This window comes from Macadamia integrifolia, unplaced genomic scaffold, assembly GCF_013358625.1.
Source record: "Macadamia integrifolia cultivar HAES 741 unplaced genomic scaffold, SCU_Mint_v3 scaffold527, whole genome shotgun sequence".
NCBI classification, from domain to species: domain Eukaryota; kingdom Viridiplantae; phylum Streptophyta; class Magnoliopsida; order Proteales; family Proteaceae; genus Macadamia; species Macadamia integrifolia.
This window is the reverse complement of record NW_024870473.1, coordinates 128,031-148,847: the sequence shown is the minus strand read 5'-3', so window position 1 is coordinate 148,847 and position 20,817 is coordinate 128,031. Positions and strand designations below refer to the sequence as shown.

General features: G+C 40.1%; 1 protein-coding gene across 4 annotated transcripts in view; it reads left to right on the top strand.

Moving 5' to 3' along the window:
* Window positions 1-20,817, top strand: part of LOC122069057 — a 134,664-nt gene that overhangs the window by 48,023 nt on the left and 65,824 nt on the right. For all 4 annotated transcript variants that reach the window (XM_042632993.1, XM_042632992.1, XM_042632994.1 and 1 more), the window contains 4 exons: window positions 5,198-5,322; window positions 5,412-5,511; window positions 9,240-9,336; window positions 9,576-9,627. In XM_042632993.1, coding sequence (XP_042488927.1) covers window positions 5,198-5,322; window positions 5,412-5,511; window positions 9,240-9,336; window positions 9,576-9,627 — 374 coding nt within the window. The remainder of the gene's footprint in view (window positions 1-5,197; window positions 5,323-5,411; window positions 5,512-9,239; window positions 9,337-9,575; window positions 9,628-20,817) is intronic.

Genomic DNA, 20,817 nt, shown 5'->3' with positions numbered 1-20,817 from the left:
AAATATGGTATAACATAACAAGCATATAGTGCACTCCAAAATACTTTAATATTAATCTTCTATTTTTCTTTTTATTTTTAAAATCAACACTTAATCTATTTTTCATATTTTTTGAAAATTAAAATAAATAATTACCTACTGAAAAAAAATTTCACTCCAATGACTAACATATATATACTTGATATCCATCAAAGAAATATTTATCATAAAAAGTGACAATTTATGTTAATGGAAAATAAAATCTTAAACCAAAAAAATAAAAGAAATATTTATGTACCAAAAAAAAATTTTAACTCCGTGAGGTTATAGATTGGCCTCTAGTATCTAACATATAAAAAATTTAGAAGCATCCAACATGTATTTATGTACTATTTCAAAAAAAAAAAAAAAAAAAAATGGTTTTGGAGAAAGAACTTTACCTTTCCTAAGCTTTGAATGTGTAGATCTTCTTGTAGGAGAGATTTGGAAGTCAAAATGTGTGATGATGTGGCTAATTAGAGGCCAATAGGAGTGATTTTTGTAAAAAAATGTAGCTTTCACCGAGATTTCACCGAAATGGTTCAACTCTGTCTCACTTGGACGAAGTATTTATATGCCTTTCTTTGTACCATTTTGGTATCTCGTCAAGACGATACCAAAATCTCGGCGGAGATACCGAAATTTTGACCGAGTTGGTGTACAAATAGTATTTCGTAGCATGTTTCATTTTGACAAAAAAAGAGGCCGAAATTGCCGAGATTTCGAACCATGCTCCCCAATGCGTCGGGCTATAGAGATACAAGCTCCCTACAAGGGAAAGTCTGCAGGTTCGAGAATGCTTCACATTGGTCACCCTACAAACCTCCAAATGTAACCCCAATAGCCATGGACCTGGAATCCTACACATCGGTCTCCCATGATGTGGACAGCCACGGTCCTGAAAAACCCATCGGTCACCTGTGCTGCATCGGCCTCTTAGTGTAGTACGTCGTACTGCGGATATGGAACTCCCAATAACATATCACCCTTTGGAATTAGCCAGTACCTAACCCCCTATTGGCAAGGGGTGTAGCACCAGGGTCTATGAATTCTAACCATATGCATTCTACATGTATCCATAGCAATCCACACATCCAATCATACATTAGTGGCCATCATTGTAATACAGACCTCTGAGCCCACGATACCGGACCCCCCCTCGGCAACACCGCGCCTCAGATCGTTGATGTTAAAATCATTACCACTCATCTGTAACTACACATCCACAAAACCACGATCACATCAATCTCGGTAAAACATGCCACACGTGCAATTTATATATATAACTTTATAGAAAATACATCCAAAACAGAGTTAGCACAACATTACACATGAGCATGCAAAAATAAAAAATAAATGAAACACTCCTCAAAATAAGTCAAGCTCCCACTCACCTCAAAACCCGATATCCAATCGTTACTGCTGAATTTTTGTCACCGCCTATCCTTGCCGGGTAATTTAGGTCCCTATGTAAATTGTGTAAATTGTGTACAATCATGTTAAGCATGTATATGACACCTAACATCACTTACTATAGGTTCTATGCTGAACCTAAATAATTTTCAACAGTCCTTATAGTAAGCCAAGTAAAGCCTTGGAAAAGTCCCCAACTATCCCTACCCATAGAGTCAACTTTAGGTAAAAAGGTAAGAAACATCACCCACAAGGGGCAGGGCATAGTTCAGCCAAAATAGGGACTGATCAGCCCCAAAATACCCAACCGGCGGGTGTCGACCGGCCGGCCACTTGTCCCAACTGGTGGGTCATTTCTCCAATCCTACAAGTTGTCCTGCGGATTTCTTTGGCTTGGGCTGCTCATGGCCGATGGGTATTGTCCATGGCAACATGGGGAGGGTTCCGTAATGCCTCTAGTGTCATTCTACAGCCCCCAAAACTTCCAATTACAGTAATTAAAATTATATAACAGCATACTACCCAATTCCCTAAACAAAATTCAGAATTGGACATGAATTGGGTAAATTGGGTGGCTGAATCCATTTCCCCCAAAATTAGTCGCTCAATCAGGGTTGAGTGGTTCGGTATATAATAAAAGTACTTAAATCCCAACCCCGATCAAGCTTAACAATAGGTTTTAGGGAAGAATTCAGACCAATACTTCCCAATTCTAAAATCTGAAAATTATAAAATTCTGCTCATACTTTTTCTGCAGAATTTTTAGCCACATACTACCTTGTTTCAATCCCAATTTGCATGAATTCCTCGTGAATAAAACCCTTTGTTTTAGGGTTTACAGGGATGGATTTGGAAGTAATTAGATCCCTGCATCCCTACAAAACTTGGGTATTCAGTCACAGGCATAGTTAACAAATTCGGATTCGGGAATTATTCGGACGGAGAATTATTCGGAATAATTCGGATGATTAATTGAAGGATTCGGCCAAAAAAGCGGTCAAAAAAGCTTATTGGGTTTTTTTTTTTTTTTAAATTGTTTTTTTTTTGGTTTTTTTTTTTAAATTTTTGTTTTTTTAAATAATGTTTAAATAAACCGAATAATTCGGTTTAATTCGGATTCGGTCCGAATTATTCGCGATTTATATTCAGTTTTGAAAAAGTCGCGAATTTTAAAGAATTTTATTTTTAATTTGGATTCGGTCAGAATTTTTGATAAAATTCTTTAAAATTCGGTTCGGCCGAATAATTCGCGAATTATTCGGCCGAATTGATAACTCTGGTCACAGGTACTGAATTCAGTCCATGGGGACTCAATTTCAGTCCCTAACTTACTGAATTACCTAATCCTAGCATGCTACTGCCATTAACCTAATTAGATTCACTGAATTGGTAGGGGCAGCAGCCTTACCTGAGTGCAGCAGCACTCAATTCGACCTTCCTTCCTCCTTGCTGTTCCACTGTGCCATACAGTAAAAATGAGGTGAAAAACTCAGCTGAATCTTGTTTTATAATCCAGCCAAAGGGTCCTTAGGGCCCGTTTGGCTGAACTACTTAAAACACCCCAAAAATACTTCTAAAAACTGATTTTTAGAAACTTACAACTAGAACTAATTAAAATTAATTTCTCATTAATGAACCCCACCAAATACTGATCTATTAGGTTGGATTTGGTCAGCATTAGGACCTCTACAGATTGGGTAAGTGCGAGGTGCAGGGTTGTAGGGATGTGGGCCCCACACAGCAAAACAGATTTTTCTGCATTCTGTCAGCTTAACCGGCAGGCTGGTTTGCCCAATTTCAGGGTTCTTGAGTCCACCCAATGTAGGGCTGGTTCCACTCCTATTTTGACCATTTTACACATCTTCCTAACTGGAGGATTGCCAAACTTCCCTTTCTTCTGCTGTACAAGTGAAACCACCACTGCAAGGCGGCCTATCTCCTGTGCTAGATAGGTCCTGACACTGAGCTCAGCTGCTTCCAGTTTAGGGTGTTACAATTTCTGGCGGTACCCCTGTTTTTCAGGAAATTTTTGACTGATCGATATTACTCCTAATTATGAAGCTATCTGTTAAAATTTGTTGATACTTTGGGGTTTATTTCACTAAATAAAGGAGCTTGTGCAGTGTCATTGGGTATTTGGGTGTACATTGTTAAATACATATCAAATGGTTTTGTTGAGCTGCTGAAAGCTCGCTTGGTTGTCAAAGGATACACTCAGACTTATTGCGGCGACTATTTTGAGACTCTCTCCAATGGCTTGTCTTAATTCTATTCGTGTTCTTATCTCCTTGGCCTCCATTTCAGCTAGATATACAGATGGCTTTCTTTATGGTGATCTTGAGGAAGAGGTATGTATGGAGCAACCTCCGGGGTTGGTTGTTTAGGGGGAGAATGCATCCAAAGTATGTCATCTTCATAAGGCTATTTATGGGCTAAAATAGTCTCCTCAGCATGGTTTGATAAGTTCAGTAAATTAATTGATGGTTATGGGTTCACTCAGTGCTTCTCTGATCAGTCTGTATTTGTCTGTCTTTATGGGGCTAAGGTTGTCATCCTTGTTGTGTACGTTGATGATATTATCATTTTTGGTACTGACTCCTCTAGCATTGGTATGTTGGGCGGTAAGCCCGTTGATAACCTTATGGATCCTATTCTGAAACTTAGGGTGTGTGATGGCAAATATTTTGTTTGGATAAACATCAATATAGAATCCTGATTGGGAAACTTATTTATCTGATTGTTACTCGTGTAAATATTTCCTTTACTGTTGGAGTTGTTAGTCAATTGATGGAAAATCCTAAACAAGCTCACTAGGATGCTGCTTGCCGCATTCTAAGATATCTTAAAGGTGCTCCTAGGATAGATCTTTTTTATCGATGTCATGATCAAATTGATATTATGGGCTAATCTGATGTTGATTGAGCTGGTTCTGGCGACGATTGCATGTCTACTACTGGATATTGCACATTTCTTGATGGTAATCTTGTGATTGGTCGAGAATGCATGCTTCACATAGGGATAAATAGATCACCAAAATCAAGAAGATAGATGGCTGTCTTGATGTAGAATATCAAGGAACTTGTTGCTGCAACAACCAGAAAGCAAGAACTGGGTGACAGTCTTATCCTTAGAAATCATCTTTTGCAGATAAACCAAATCTTCATAAGAAATTCATCCAAATGCAGTAAATATCACAGCCATGGATGACCTAGTTTTTTATTGATAAGTAATATCTTTTCATCATAGAAATAAGCAGCAATGGGGGCTGCGCAACTGAGAAGAGGAACTATGTAAGGCCTATGAAAATCGAGGTTAGAAGATTGCTCTGTTGCCATGTGACTGTGCCTACACCTAGAAACCAGCAATAGCAAGAAGAAGAAGAGAGTTGGAGAAGAAGATCACCGAAACAGTGATGGATTCAGAGAGTATATCTATAGCTGGTCTCCCATGCTTTATTTATATAAACCATTAATCAGAATTACACTTCAACAAGGAAACTAAAACAGAAAAGGAAACTGTCTGACAACCTAAACAAATAGAACTAAAACACTCTCACGCTAGGGACACTTCCTATCGTTAACTCCAATATCGCCAACATATGAGGGTTCAATATAGGTCCACAACTCCCATAGGACCACAACTTAACAGGAGGAAGGATAAATAATGTTACTAATTAGATATTCATTCATTTATTGCTTTATATTGTGCATCAGAAAAGCATCATGTAAAGGTTCAATTGACATGTCTCACTCATTTTTTTCTTCAGGAATTGAATCGCTTGACGTCACTCGGATTCTATCTCAGCAGGGTGGAGAGGCTGTCTATCCCTTACCACAAATCAAGGGTTTAGTGGTTCACTCAAAACTAAATTTAGCAGCCTTGCTGTTTGCAGTTAAGTATGCAGAGCCATATGCTCCATTTATTTACATTTGATTTGGTCCGAGTTTAATAATTGATATTAAGAATTTGTTGTAAAATAGAATGTAATGGGAGGAGAGAATCTAAAGAATAGGGCTGCATACACTAGGGAAGGAAGGAAGCAGCTCTTCACTGTTCTGCAAAGTGCAAGGGGTTCCTCAGGTGATTATTAATTTCTAGGTGAAATTTGAAATTTTTTTTTTTTTTTTGGCAGTGGGCTTGTAATAACTAATAATACATCCCATCCAATGCTTTGTCAGTTGGGTGTTCTTATGTACTTTTCATTTGATATTCAAGGATACTACTTTCTAGTTTCTATAGTGAAATACTTCTTCAAATATTTATATGAAATATTTTTTCAATTGAAATTTATGTGTACACTGCATTGGTTACCTTGATGCCTTTGTTGTTTTGTATTTATTAGAGTTTGTTTTTTCTTAAGTGAGGGTTTACTTGAGGTCTTCATTTTATTTTTTTTGTTCTTTCCAACTTGTTAATTTTGAATGCTTATGATCCTGATAAAGTTGATCCACACACAAAAGTATGTCTAATTTGTCCTAGCAAAGAAAAACAAGCTATATACATAAATGAGTTCAGCCGAGGTAAGAACGTTGAGATGGATGGTGGCAATATTAGGGAGGATAGTTTCAAAAATGAATGCATCTAACCGAAGTTAAGGGTAAATCTGGATCTTCTATTGCTCCTACCATATATTCCAACCGTACGTGGGACATGATAGCCTTTCTACCTTTCTCTAGGGCCTTGTCTTGCTTCTTAGGACTTCTCCAATTTGTCTGCAAATTTATTTTCAAGATGACACTCCCAAATCCCAAAAGAGAATTCCACTCTCAGTAGGTAAACTGCACATATGTCTCTCAGTCAACATCCCATGGATTGGACTGAGGTTTTAGGGTGTCCTTTCCCACCCTAGTGCGATTCAGAGTATACAGCCTAGGTCAAAAAGTTGTCTGAATTGAAAGTTTTCCATCAAGTTTCAGATCTGGATTTTATTCTTCTGCCAGATCTAAGTTCAGAAAATTATTTTCCAAACAATATTTGGGTGTTGAGATTTCTATTTCCTAGAATCAATAGGGTTGGGAGTTACAAACACAAGCCTAAAGTCTTGTGAAGTTTGGAGTTGTGAGAAGGAAGTTCCTTCAATCGAACCAGACTCTGTTTACCGCCCTTGCTGTTTGGTTGGGAGGTTGAAGACAACCTCCACAATTTTACTTGTCCGTTGTGATATATACTTAAATACCCTTGTCACTTTTGGTTTGTTGCATTCAACCTTATCCTTATTCCAGAAATAAACCTTGAACACTTGTTTCCAATTGAGTCTTGATTATGTTTCTCGTTCCAAAAGGGACCTACACTGTTGATATTATTTACAGTTTAGCCATTTTTGATTTGGAGTTATTTAGTATTTGGATGGGCCCATAGCGATCCCAAACAGGGTTTTTCAACCCTGGATTGTAGCATCACTTAGTTAAGTGGGACCAGATTTGTAAACCAAAATGGACCATCACTAAAACAATGAACAAGCTAGCTCTGTTTTTCTGGATGAATAAATAAATTCATTACCAAGCACATAAGAATATACAAAGGGGGAGAAAAAGGGGGGGGGGGGGGAGGCATAGGCAAGGCTAGCCAAACAAAACGAAACAAACGAAAATTATAACCAAGAGAGCACCATCGCAAGCTTAAAAACCATGGGACCTACAACCAAAAGGCACCCTACTAGACATAGCCCAAGGGAAGGAAAAATGCAATGGAGAGAGGGGGGGGGCAGAAAGCAGGGGAGATTGGGTCAAGAATGGGGGATGGTGTCAATGTGGAAGTTCCAGGAGGCTATGATATGTCTATTCCTAATGGAATTGGGGACGGGTCTGTGGTGGAGGGAGTGAATTTTGGAGGTAACATCAAAGTAGATGGCTTTCTAATTCTTATCCAAGGATCGGGAGTTGGAAGACCATCTATGGATGTTTCTCTCCATCCAGATATGGTTTATGGTAGCAGAGAACGCAAGCTTTCCAATGGTGTCGCAGATGTAGGATCCCGAAAAAAGTCATGTCAATTAATCCATATCCATTCTCTGTCAAAAGGGAGGATAGGTCTAGCGGAGGGCCAACATTTAGAGAGAACCAATTTCCAAATGGAGGAGGAGAAGGGGCAGGAGAAGAAGAGATGAGAGATGTCCTCAGAGTCATTGGGGCTAGCTCTGTTAAATGGCTGTGAACTGTTAAGGTTTGAAATAGAGGGGGAAAGTCTGTGGAGGAGGTTATTGAGCGCACAAGTATGCTCCGATGAATGCCTGGGAGGGTCATCTGGTAAGACCAAGCCATGGCAGTAGTCTATGGAAGGGAATTCTTACATAAACAGCTTAAGAGCAGGAATTTTCTATCTGCATTGCTGATGTGGTTGTAGAATGAATTCTGGCATGATAAGTCTTGTACATGAACCTCTGAAATTTGCATTCGCTGACGTCTTTGCTGAAGCTGCTAAAAAGGAAGGGTAGCTAAATCTGTACATTGAAACTGAGGGACATTTCTTCAATCATTATAAGAACATGCATCAAGAGAACTTGCTGTTTTTACTTAGATGAAAAGTTCTTAAACAGTAGGAACTAGAATAAACAGTGCAGTAGCAATAAATGCTTCGTACTTCCATAATTATTTGGCCCCAGATTTTAGAAGAGTACGCCCTTGAAAGTTTGAAACTATTGCAACTAGAAATCCTCTCAGGCTTCAGAATTAACATAGTTGAAGCTGATCGAAGAATGTTGGAATTTGCAGAAACATTTACTTGTCATTGGACAGGTATTTGGATGCTGGCCTGGTTCCTTTGGAAGTTTTTCGTTGGTGCAGCTTTTAAAGATAGTATCAAAGAGGCATCATTCCAAGTGCTTTCTACTTATGTGTTAGTGATGCTGAAACAGTCCCCTCACATCGTAATTCAATGTCCTTTCATGCATGAGGTCTGGAGTGGTGTCAGAAGCGTAGTTGTCAAACTGTCGCCAGGCATCCAGGTGCCGTTGTCACCTAGGCGGGCTCCTAGGCACCTTTTTGGTGTCGCCTTGCATGCAGGCCCCCTCCGACACCTTGGGTAGCCTAGATGCTGTGAGAACTATATGGTCAGAAGATTGATGTGTCTAGATTTAGGAGCTTCTTTTGGAATGGAAGTGACCTCAGTTAAACAGGAAGAGGAAGAAATCTGGTCTTTTATTCCAGAAGCAGTGGTGTGGAGCATCCTGTTAGGTAGGAAGCAGAGGGCTTTTGAGTACCACCACATTCTGTCGGAGGGACTGGTGCCAAAAGAAATAGGCTTCTGTCTGTAAAGAATTCCAGGCAGGGTGAGATCCTTCCTTGCTTTCTCCTTTTGTATCCCTTGTGTAACAAAAAGAGAATTTACAAAGTTGAAATGGAAATATTTTGGGGGCAGTATAGTTTTTCTCATGGGATACTTTTTTCTTATAAGTTTTTTTCTTATTTAATTATCATAATATAAATCCTTTGTCTATACAAAAAGAAAAAGAGGATAATTCCAGGATATTTTTGATATGGATTCCAAACCATGTTCGAAAATACCTACGAAACCATTCCATGCATTGCTTTTAATTTTTTTTTTTGCCAAAGAATCTCTGAAACTTCTTGGAAGTAAGGGATTCTTTTTGGATGAATAAAATCTAATACAAAGTCGAGAGAATTTTCATGGTTATATGCTTTATATACTTTATATTTTGCACTTGTGTTGTAGCTTGTCCTTTGACACTCATTTCTCAATATGTTTCTATATTTTTCTACACATTTTATTTATGAATAGTTCCCTGGGAGATTCTTAAGCACTAGCTCATTATGTTCTATGGTCAAAATATTTCTGGTTGTGCTTTGCAGCTTCTGTTTTGAAGGGAAAACTTTCAGCTTTAGGTTCATCTGGAACTTTAGCTGATCATCAGCTTCAAACACAATTGCATGAGCATCATTTGAGGGGGTGAGAAATATATTTCTTTTTCACTAATTTATCTAGGGAGCAAGCAGGTTAACATAATCATTTTGCTGCTTACAGATTTCTGTTCAAGATACATACTCTGGTCCCATGTTTGTTTAGTTTTCCTTGTACAACTGAGTATATTTCATTGATATTCATTCAGTTTGTGATTGCTTAGAATTTTTTATTTTGCATATTTTATTCCCAACTGCAGACTGATAAAGTTTTCACCCTTATGACAGCCAAAACCAGCTTACTATTTCAGACATCGCACGGAAGGCATTTCTTCATAGTGTATGTTCTTTTCTTATTTCAACTAATTGAACATGGTTTCTGAACTGATAGCTAAGGTGCCCATGTGGTGTCAAATATGGATGTGGAGCCTCAATATGGCATAAGCATCATCACTTTAAAATTCCAGGCAAATCCAGATGCTTGACTCCTATGCATGCCAATGGCAATCATGGATACTTGGATTTGATCAGAATTCAGGACTCTGGGTTGTTGATGTATTTCATTGTTAAATCTATTGATGATTAAAAGATACGGTTTTTTGATTACTTTTACTAGTGCATGTTTTGCCCAAACAGAATCTTGTATGAGATCCAGCAAGCACTGGCTCATGATACATGGCATATGCACCATTTTCATGCTGTTGCACATTTCAATGGTCATTCATTATCTGCAGATAGTTCAAGCATTTGTTTACTCTTTTATAATTAGATTCTCTAAAGGTCCATCTGTTGTTTATGGGCTGTACCAATCTGGGGTCAAGTGGGGCTAATAGATGCATGTTTGCTTCTCTATGGGGTTCTTTCTTCCTTCCCGTTGACACTGACAGTTCCCCAGCAGGATTTTTCAAAAGTTCTTGGGGAATTTGGAAGGAAGAACCCCTGTTGCTCCACTTATTCAGTTGAGGATTTGATTAGCTTGCTATGGGTGGGTGAATTTATTGATGGTTTTAAGACGGGCCTTTTGTCAATGACTGTTAGAGGCCCACTTTATTTGTAGATGAGAAATAATACGTGAGAAATAATACACACGTGATACATGTGATATATGTGATATATTGAATCTCGACGGATAAATTGTAATCCATATCCTTAACACTTCCCCTCAAGTTGGAGCATAGATATCCCACATGTTGATAGAGGATTCGATTAGCTTGTTATGGGTGGGTGAATTTATTGATGGTTTTAAGGCGGGCCTTTTGTCAATGACTGATAGAGGCCCACTTTATTGATAGATTAGAAATAATACGTGAGGATGAACACATCCTTCTCCTAACATACGCACGTGATACATGCGATACATTGAATCTAGACAGATAAATCATAATTATCCGTAACACTTCCCCTCAAGTTGGAGCATAGATATCCCACATGCACAACTTGAATATGATAGGATGAAATGGCTTGGAAGTCAGCCCCTTTGTGAAGAAGAACGGGATGTAGGTTGAGCCTGTTCAAGCTTCTCTTTGATGAAGTGTCTATTAGTCTCATTGTGCTTGGTCTGATTGGTCCTGTCATGTTGAACCGTATTATTGGCTATACTAATTGTTGCCTTGTTTTTGAACTGTACAATTGGCATTGCCTGCAGTGTCTAACTAGATCCCCACAAACGCAAGTTAGAAAAAAGGGAGGGGAAATTTTGGGCTTTACCTTTGTATCGATCACCCTTTTATCAGCAGACAAGATCTCCACCTCTGTATTGTTGTCCCAAAGGAGAGTGAGACCCCCACCTGAATTGATAGGATCAATAGAAAATTGAGAAGTAAGCTGAAATCTGTGAGCTATTCGATTAATTCTCTTGTTACATCTGGTCTCCATTAAAAAAACAACTTCTGGGTTTGTAGCCTGGGAAAGGTGTTGGAGAGCACGAATAGTCAGGACCTTTCCTAACCCCTGACAATTCCAAGAGATCATCTTCATAGGTCCTTGTGGTGCTGATTTCCCCCAGCTACCGAGGGGCCATCCATTAAAAAACACTCCAGAGAGGATGGTGTCTCTTGGTTCTGAACTTGAGTGGCTTCTTGATTAAGATGCTTTGCTCGTTTTTCCCTTGAATAGCATGATTTGACTTTAGTAGATTGAAAGCGCCGGTGAGGTTTAGGACATGATTCACGCACTATTCTTCCTTCAAGAAACTGAAGAGCTAGGCGGGGAAGAGGAGGTGGGGGAGGGGGTGATAGGAGGAATGGGAAGAGATGTGGGAATAGTCATTGTTTTAGACGAGGTAAGAGGGAGAAGTTGAGTTGGATTCAGCTTAGGGATGGTGGATGGTCGTGACGAATAAGGGCGAAGAAGTATGGGTTGGGTGAGGATAATTAGTGAGGAGGTGAGTTGAGCCTTGCGTAGGTGGTGCGCCTGATATATTATGGGTGAAGGATATTGGGAGTTCTTTGATTCCGGGTTGGAAATAGAGAACCCTGATAGGAGTGGTATGAGGTGTGTTAGGATGTTGTAAGTATCTGGTAAAACCCAAAGGTGAGCTTGAATAGTAGAGGGAAGCTGTGTTGAAGTTTCCTCTAATGATTGTGGGGTGATACCATAGGCTGAGGACGATGTGGGCTCGTGATCCAATGAGAAGATGACTAGACCGTTAGAGGAAAGGATAGTTTCAGGTATGTATAGGGAATTACATGCTGGCTGTGGCAGGGGTAGGACGATGGTTGGGCACTGACCTGTTGGAAGGGGCCATGTGTAGATACTGAGGTAGTGTGAGGCATGTGTGGAAGAGTACAAGACTGACGAGCCAGGTGAGTGTCATGTCCTTCGTCAACGGAAGGCAAATTTTGGCTGGGAAAAGCAGAACTCTAAGGTAAGTTGTGGTGTCTGGAGCGAGTCTTGTTGCTAGGGCAGGAGAGTTGGAGTGCTTGCAAATGCACTAGTTGCCTTCTTGACAAGTCAGGGCTTAGGGGTAGGTCCTCTTAGGAAGGGGCCAACTTGAGATTTCAGTGAAGAAGGGCATGATTCCGATGAGGGGCAGTATAGAAACACAACCCTAAAAAAATGATGCAAAAAGTAATGGAAAGACAACGACAAGCAATACACACAGATTTACAAGGTTTGGTAAGATTACCTATGTCCTCGGTGAGATGAGAACCTACTTCACTATCAATGGAGAATAGGGTAAAAGCACTCGTCATCACAACTCTCAGAATTGTTTGTAGAGAAAGTAAACCTCGCAACAAATATATAGCGAAATAACCTAATACTATTTCGTACAAAATTGCCCTTAGTAAATGAGTCACAAATAAAAAATTTGAGCGGGGAGCTTCGCTCTTATACCGCTGCTACGTAGGGGAGCCTCCTGCCCCCTTGTAATCCCCACTATCGCCTTTCTGTTGGGGGGCCTAGAGCAGTACTCCCTGGATTAAAATGCGACATGATACAAGACATCGTACCCCAACAGGCAACTGTGAGTAGACTGGTGTTGTTTATAAGCCACAGGCCCACAAACCAAGCTTCACATCATTGCTCCTCATCACCAATGAAGCCACAAAAGTAACAAAATATTGGCAGCCGCTAATAATAGACTTTGACAGGAAGTTGGTCAGCATCCCGATGCTTCATCTGCAATGTAATCTTCAAAGTGTTCCGAAGGTCCAATTGAACCCTGCAGTGTAGGAAAGGGTGAAAACCAATGGTTCGTCAGCCATGAATAATCATAATAGTTATAGGGACTCCCAATTTAGAACCCAGTTGAAACCCTAGGTCGGTGTGCTCGAGTTCAGGTGGGATATCATGAAGCTGAGCCAAAACTCTTAAGAACTAAAAGGGCCAAAGTCCAAAGGTGTTCCATTTCTCCAAAACTAGAAGATTACGAAATACAGACTAGGGGATACCATCCATGACATTTTTCACATCTAGAGCATGGGTGAAGTGGAGGACAAAGCAATGTGATGTTGCCGGTGTGATCTAAACTTCTCCAATAAGATGCCAAGCCGAGATCAAGGCTTCGTTCACGGGTTGTTGGCGGTAGGGCTTTCCATCCAACACTTTTCCAACTAACACCCATAGTTATCAAGGCGTCGCCAAGGTGCTGCTAAGGCGATACCTAGGCGCTGCTAAGGTGATACAAAGGTGTTATGGGTAGGCTAAGGTAGTCATGAGGTTTATGGATTTCACGTATGGCGATGCCTTACTGCACCTGACGACCAAGGCGGACACCTTTTATGTTTTTGTTTTTATTATTTTTTTTTAATATATTATCGCAAATTCCATATCTTTTGTTGTGATTGGCAAGTCTATTGGAATTCTGTACACTTGAACAATGGGATCAAGTCTATATAAAGTAAAAAACCACACTTTGATTGAACAAATCACAAATCGCAAAATCCTTTTGGCAGTTTTCTTCTTCGTTTGGGAGAACTAGGGCACCGATGTTCCTTCGTCTATCGATTCCAGCTTCGGTGACTCTCCTCTGACGAGTCTTCCTCAGGCCATTGCGGCTCTGACAAGGTACTTTTTTCTTATTTTTATTTTCCAGTTCTCTGTTACTGAATGGAGATCTCTTTCTCATCTGTTTTTTCTGCTTTATTCTTTCTATTCCTCTTCCCTTAAATCCATTCTTCTCTTCCTTCATTCTTCTTCTTCCATACCAGCGAGACTTCCCTTCTCTTCTTTTCTGGTTTTCTTCTCTCATTCCAATGATACTGACCTTAGTTGCAGGCCTAATCACACTGACAAGAGTAGTAATATCGTGGATGACCTTTGGCACTCATTTTGGTATCATAGAGGTCAATATAATAAATACTTACATATTTTAATGCTCTTTTTTTCATTATATTTATAATTTTGTTTCATAGTTATATTATATATGCTATGGTGAAGATGAACTTAGTTTATTCACTTTATTGATTTATTTTTCTGATGAATATCTTGCATTGGTATGAATCTATAACCTTTATGTAGCATATAAGTAGAATTATATGCTATTTGTGCAAAAAAAAAAAAAAAAATTGACCGCTCTATTCGATAAGGCGACACCTTATTCCCACCCTATTGCCAGAGCACTTCGGAAGACCCTCGAACACCTCGGTCGCCTTTCCACCTTAATAACTATTAACACCAAGTTAGGTTGGGAATTCAGTAGGTTTTTTGATTCATTATGAAGAAGAATAGAATCTTCTTCATCGGGGGGATCAAGAGCTGGGGAACGATAAGTCCTATGAAGAGGGGAAGGGGCGCAAGAAGACTCACCAGCCATTGGCAGGAAAACAGAAAATGCAGTCGAAGATAGCCAGATGAAAAGCAAATAACAAAAGGTACACACACTACAGGAGGAAACAATCACACACTAGGCAGAGAAAACTTGGCACACCACCAAATTAGAAAAATATTGGCAGCCGCTTACATCCCTATTTTTATGACTTAGTGTGACTTAATGTTGATTGTTTATGATTTGATGTGGCTTAATGTTGATTTTCTATGACTTGATGTGGTTTAATGTTGTTTTTTTATGATTTGATGTGGCTTCATGTTGATTTTTTACGACACAAGTTATATGTAGCACACTAAATAATGTTAGAAAATAGGGAACATAAAAAAATAACCCTTGGTCACCTTGTTCGCCTTAAGGCGGGCGACTTGTCACCTAAGCGCTTAGGCAGCCCTCCAACGCCTTGGTGCCTTGACAATTATGGTGACAATACCAGCCTACATAGACTATCCTTCATTACTCAAAATTGTCGGATCTGTGACCATCTTGTTCAGGTGTAAATACTAACTAAATCTGCCAACAGTTAGAATATGAGAATAGGGAAGAACACTGAGATAAGGGATGGGGAAGATGGAGAAGTAGAAGAGGAAGAAGAAGAAGAGAATCGATTGTATAGTGGAATAATGTGTTGTGAGTAAAATTTCACCCACACCAATATATTACCTTCACTAATATATTTACAAGATATTACACATACCTCCTATGGAGGAAAAGGAAAATAAAACAAAAATAAAACATGACATAACAAATCACTAAACTTAGTGAAACATAACAAATATCACTAACACTCCCCCATCAAGCTAGAGAATAAATATCATGCATTCCCAGCTTAGACAGTAGAGAACTGAATTGATGATGAAGAAGACCCTTTGTGAAGATGTCAGCCAACTGATCTCTAGTCCTCACAAAAGGTGATCTCTTTGTGTCTATCCACCTCTATGTGCTTTGTCCTGTCATATTGCATAGGGTTGTGGGCTATATTTTATGGCAGCCTTGTTGTCACAATAAAGCCTCATAGGTGCCTCAGTATCAAACCCCAACTCTTGGACCAGCCTTCTCAACTAGAGAAGCTCACATACTCTATGAGTTATGGCTCTAAATTCTGCCTTTGCACGAGACTGAGTCACCACAAGTTGTTTCTTGCTCCGCTATGTAACTAGGTTTCCACCTACAAATGTGCAATATCTTGAGGTAGATCTTGTGATACCCTACTTTTAAACCTAGTTTACTTGCACGGTTGACCCGGTTTAACCATGCAGGACCCAAACCAGAGAGGGTTGAGGCAGGTTCCCGATGGACCATGATGGCAAGGGTGACTTTGAACACAGGTTGGCTAGACAAGTCCGAGTCAGTGCCTAAGGAGACGGGTGTACCCAAGCCGTGTACATGCACGTATCATAAGGCTATGTATGGGTAATACTAGTATGTAGCCGTATCCTAAAGTGTATACGTATTATACATCTTTTGCCGAGAGTGAGATACATGCTGAGAGTCGAATTCCATCGAAATCTCAATTGTTTGGCTAAGTTTTGACTAACAGGTGGGCGGTCACCGGTGGGCGAACTTGCCCACTAGTGGGACCCACCCATGTGGTTACTAGATATTCTCTAGTATAAATAGTACTTATTGTTTTTCCTTTTTCTCATTTGATGCCTTAAAGAGTGGGTGAGAAAAGTAAAGAATAGAGAAAAGAAAGGAAGAAAAGAGAATAAAGAAGAAGAAAGCAAAAGAAAAAGAGGAAAAAATGATTTTAAGCAGTGCCGAGGTTTGATCTTCTCATTCCGGCACCGAAAAAGTGATCCCCAACACGAGACCTACGATTTGAGTTGAGTGAAGGCTATACTTCTTAAACTTTCACAAAACCCCAATTGAAACCCTTGATTTGGGTAGAGTTCCTTGAGATCTTGTTAATCCCACTTGAGTCCCACTTGAGATGATGAATCTAAGGTTTAATAGATGGTCTATGTGTTGATTTTGAAGGTTTTAAAGAAGTGTTTGCAAGATTTGAGAAGCATTGGTGATTTCTTGAGTTTAAGAGGTGATTTTGGGGTTTTGAAAGAGTTCTTGAGCAAAAAAGGTAAGATTTGCTTTTCAATCCTTAAATCTAACTTAGATCTAGGTTAGAATCATCTTATGAGGCTTTAGATGTGTGGAAAATATGATTGGAACAGCCCCATTTGGTTTTCCCAAGGTTGAAGATTGTTTTTAAGAGAGAAAATCAATTCCCATGCCAACAGGTGGGCGAAGACCGGTGGGTGAACCCGCCCACCTGTTGGGGCAGAACCTTAATTCCAACTGGTGGGCAAGACCGGTGGGCTATCTGGCCTGCCTGTTGAACCGGTGGGCGAAGACCGGTAGGCTATCTAGCCCATCTGTTGACCCACCAGTCAGATTTTTGTGCCCGAATGGCTCAAAACGGGCGGGTAACCTTCTTTTATGATTTTAAACATGATTTAATCATCAAACCTCATTAGTTTTGACCCCAAAATGGTGAAATGCTAACCTCATTCGCTTATGATAGGTTCCACTATAAACTAACATTTCTCACGCCGGATCCCACCCGCACCGAACGTGAGCTTTTGTACACAACAAGTAAGTGGGGAAAGGACATTTGACTTTATTTTAAGGTGTGTTTTTGCATCATTATATTCTATCTAGACTAACCATGTCATCATGTAAATTATGTGTAGATTACTCATCCTCGTATGCCATTTGCACGCATTGCTTATGCATTCTAAACAAATAAATTATGATGTGTTGTGCTTTACATTCTCAATGCTAAATGATTGATGTGCTTATGTGATGAATGGTTGGATTACTATACATGATGCATTATTAGACTAGACTCCGTAGTCGGTTTGGAAACTAGTGCATTGGTGGCCCGTGGAATGGGACGCGGTGGCACTATGCAATCGTACCTTGTTATTTAGGAGTATGCGGTTTAGGATTATCATTCCCTATGCTACGACCCTTCCCAACAGGGGTTGAGGTGTTGGATTATCACTTGGGGGAAAGCAGTGGTCGCAGTTGTCGGGTCACTGTGGCGGTTAGACATATACCCGGTTGGTCATTAGGACAGTCGGCAACCTCAGTGGTATATTTAAGAGGGCCAATAGTACTGCTTTTAAATTGCTAGGGTCGGCACCTTTACATTTCTGTCATTTACTTTTATGTTGAGAGTCGGTGGTCGGCATGCTTTACTTTTCTGAGTACTCACGGTGGGCCTTTTCTGACAACCTTATGGGCGTATCGCGGGATGGAGTTCGCGACTCGTACCCAGGGCATACACGCACTGTGGTTGTGTGTAACACATAACCTAAGACTTAGTAATGTTGTTTAGGTAGATAAGATTAAAATGAATTGCATTACATATAGTGCATATGGATGTGAATGCTTGTGTGGTCTTTCTTTTCACTTACTGAGCTAGTGAGCTCACCCCACGTGCACACCTCTTTTAGATGATTTTGTAAGTCACCCGCCTGAAGATCAGGAGTCAGGCCCCACAGTCGAGTTTCCTGTTGAGGATTGGTGGGTCCCTGAGGAGTATGAGCACAATGCTGATTGCATGTGCGAGAGCTATGCTGCGGGACCCCAGCAATGACACCGTACAAGATTTCTTTTTTAGATTTTTGATGACCTCCCCTTTGTGTACTTGATATGTAAATTGTTATTCTTTTGTGTAAATATCATACCTGCGGGCCCACATGTACTTAGCTTTATACTATAATTTTGGTATCAAGTATATTGGGGATATTTACAGGTAATTTAAGTCTTCCGCTGAACTTTTGAACACTTAGATGTGGGTATGCTGTGGTGAGGTACTGTATCAGATGATGCGGCAGGTTTTGGGTTAACCGGAGTTAAGTCGGTCACCGGTCCAGTTCTGTGTGAACAAGGTGTGACAACAGTGGTATCAGAGGGGTGATGCTCTATCCACTCATAGCATACCATTTAGGCCCCATAGAATCTATAATAGGAAATGGGGTTGGGTAAATGTAAAAATTTTAAAGAATTAAAAGTAAAAAAAAAAAAAAAAAAAAATGGTTGCATTTATTTATTGCATTTTATAGTATGAATGAGAGAAAGTTTGCTTGGAATAAATAAATGATTAGTTATTTGATTGCATAACTTATTGAGTACGGATTTAACAAAATTTGGCAGCAGAACAACGCTAAAATAAGATCTCCTAAAATTTTCAAATATAAGCACCTGATAGACAACATACATATACGAATAAGCATAATCAACAAAGGCTAACTAACGTTGTTACAACCAAATTACAATAAGTTTATCAAGCAGACAAAACTAACTAAAAGTCACCAACAACATTATAACACCATACTAGCAAGTCCAAATTACAGAGAAAAGTACAAAAAAAAAAAAAATAGTCCACCATAAGCACATAAACAACATAGAGAAGTAAGAAGCTGATTAGGATAGGCAAGCTAAGGCCTCAGAGACCCTCGTCATCATCTAGCTCCACTACTCCATCCCTCTTAGGCCTCAATCTAACATTGAGCCGACGGTCGTAGTAATCAAACCTCGTATTCACTAGTTGCACATCCCTCAGGAGTCGAGTAAAGTCTGCCGAAATAGCATCGGACATTGCGTCCAAATCCTCGCTTAATCTTAGGAAGGAGTTCTCTAATGTAGCGTTCCTTTCTAAGATATTTTCCTCTCTAGTAGCGTTCTCATCTGGTCTTCTCAAAATCTGATCTTGCCCATCTTTTAAGGCCCTCATGTTGGTCATCATGCTCTCAAAGTCAAATGCGCCACTCTCAGGTGGTGGGGCTCTATGCTGTGGGTCTGCAGCCCTAGCAAAGTCAGGATCAGCTTCTCTCAAATCAAGAGGCTCCTCCTCGAGGATATCCTCATTTAGAAAGTCCTCCTCGAATTGAGGAACATAATCCTCATCCACCTCACTATTCTCCTCCTCGTCCATGTGGACATCCTCCTTGTTCCTGCCTCCTTGAGCTCCTGCCCTCTGAGGTACATCTATAAGAGCTTGGAGGCCCATCCTACGTAAGTTTTCCTTATTAAATTTGTCCGCTAAAGTCTTTCTCTCCTCACCACTCAAATCCACCCCAAAGGACTCGAAAACCCTGGTGAGGGTCCTACCATATGGGAAACCTTCGTCCTTAGGATGTGTGACATGATGCTCCATAGTCTTAAGCATGATGTAGGGAAAGCATAAATGCTCGGCACCTCCCTCCAAGGCCTGGTAGATGCAGAAGGCTATGTAGGCTGCCATGAAGCTCACTTGGTTCCTATAACCTCCTCTAGGGAGTAAATTAAACTGAACCAAGCGAGCAAATACACGAGCCTCCGGGTTATATGTTGCCTCAGAATCCAGATGCACCCTGCTGCCACTAATGGTCTCGTAAATGTGGTCTTGCATCTCTAAACTTAAAGATGGGCCCACGGGCTTACTCCTTAGGGGGCTATAGAATTGATGCCCAACTGATGACATATCTAAAATACTAGCAAGAGTGTCCACAGTCAAATGGATGTTCACCCCTTTCACCATACTGGTGATTGAGTACTCTCTATACTGGTAAGAGACCTCCAAATTACAATAAAATCTTCGAACAAGGTGTTCATAGCATGGGCAGTCAATATCAAGGATTGATTGCCAACCCAGTGCAGTGAATCTCTCTTGTAGTTGAATTTAGCTGAAATCACAAGCTACCACAGTTTTTTCCATCATTACAGACCTTTTTAGGAAGGTCTGCCAATTCGTTGCTGCCCTCATACTCCGGAAGAGTCTCTCATCATAGTCTAGAAGATCTATGGGGGCATGTCCTTGTTGTCTTGTGTGATTAGCTGAGGGACTAGTCCCTACACCTTTCCTTTTAGAAGTTGTGGCCCTACGTCTACTAGAAGAGGATGCGGGTTCCTTGCCCTTGCGAGAAGACACCCTAGTAAGAAAAGAGAAAAAATAAAGATAAGTAAGAATGTTGCATGATAAAGGAAGTAAACAGGAGGGTGAGCAAGCATATGTAAATGCACCTAAATAAATAATGTGGATCATTATAAAAAAAGGGGTGGTTAAGCCATGCAGAAATGAATAAAAAGAAATCCCCAAACATGACATCCACTAGCATGTTGCAAAATAGAAGAGTAACAAAGGAGCATAAAGCATGGCAAGTGAGAAGTGATGGAAAGCCTCATAAGAATTTCCTCGAGTGGGGTAATTGGAGTCAAATGGTAGAAAACCCCCAATTTTAATGTACAAGTTCAATCAAAGAGAATGAAAATCCC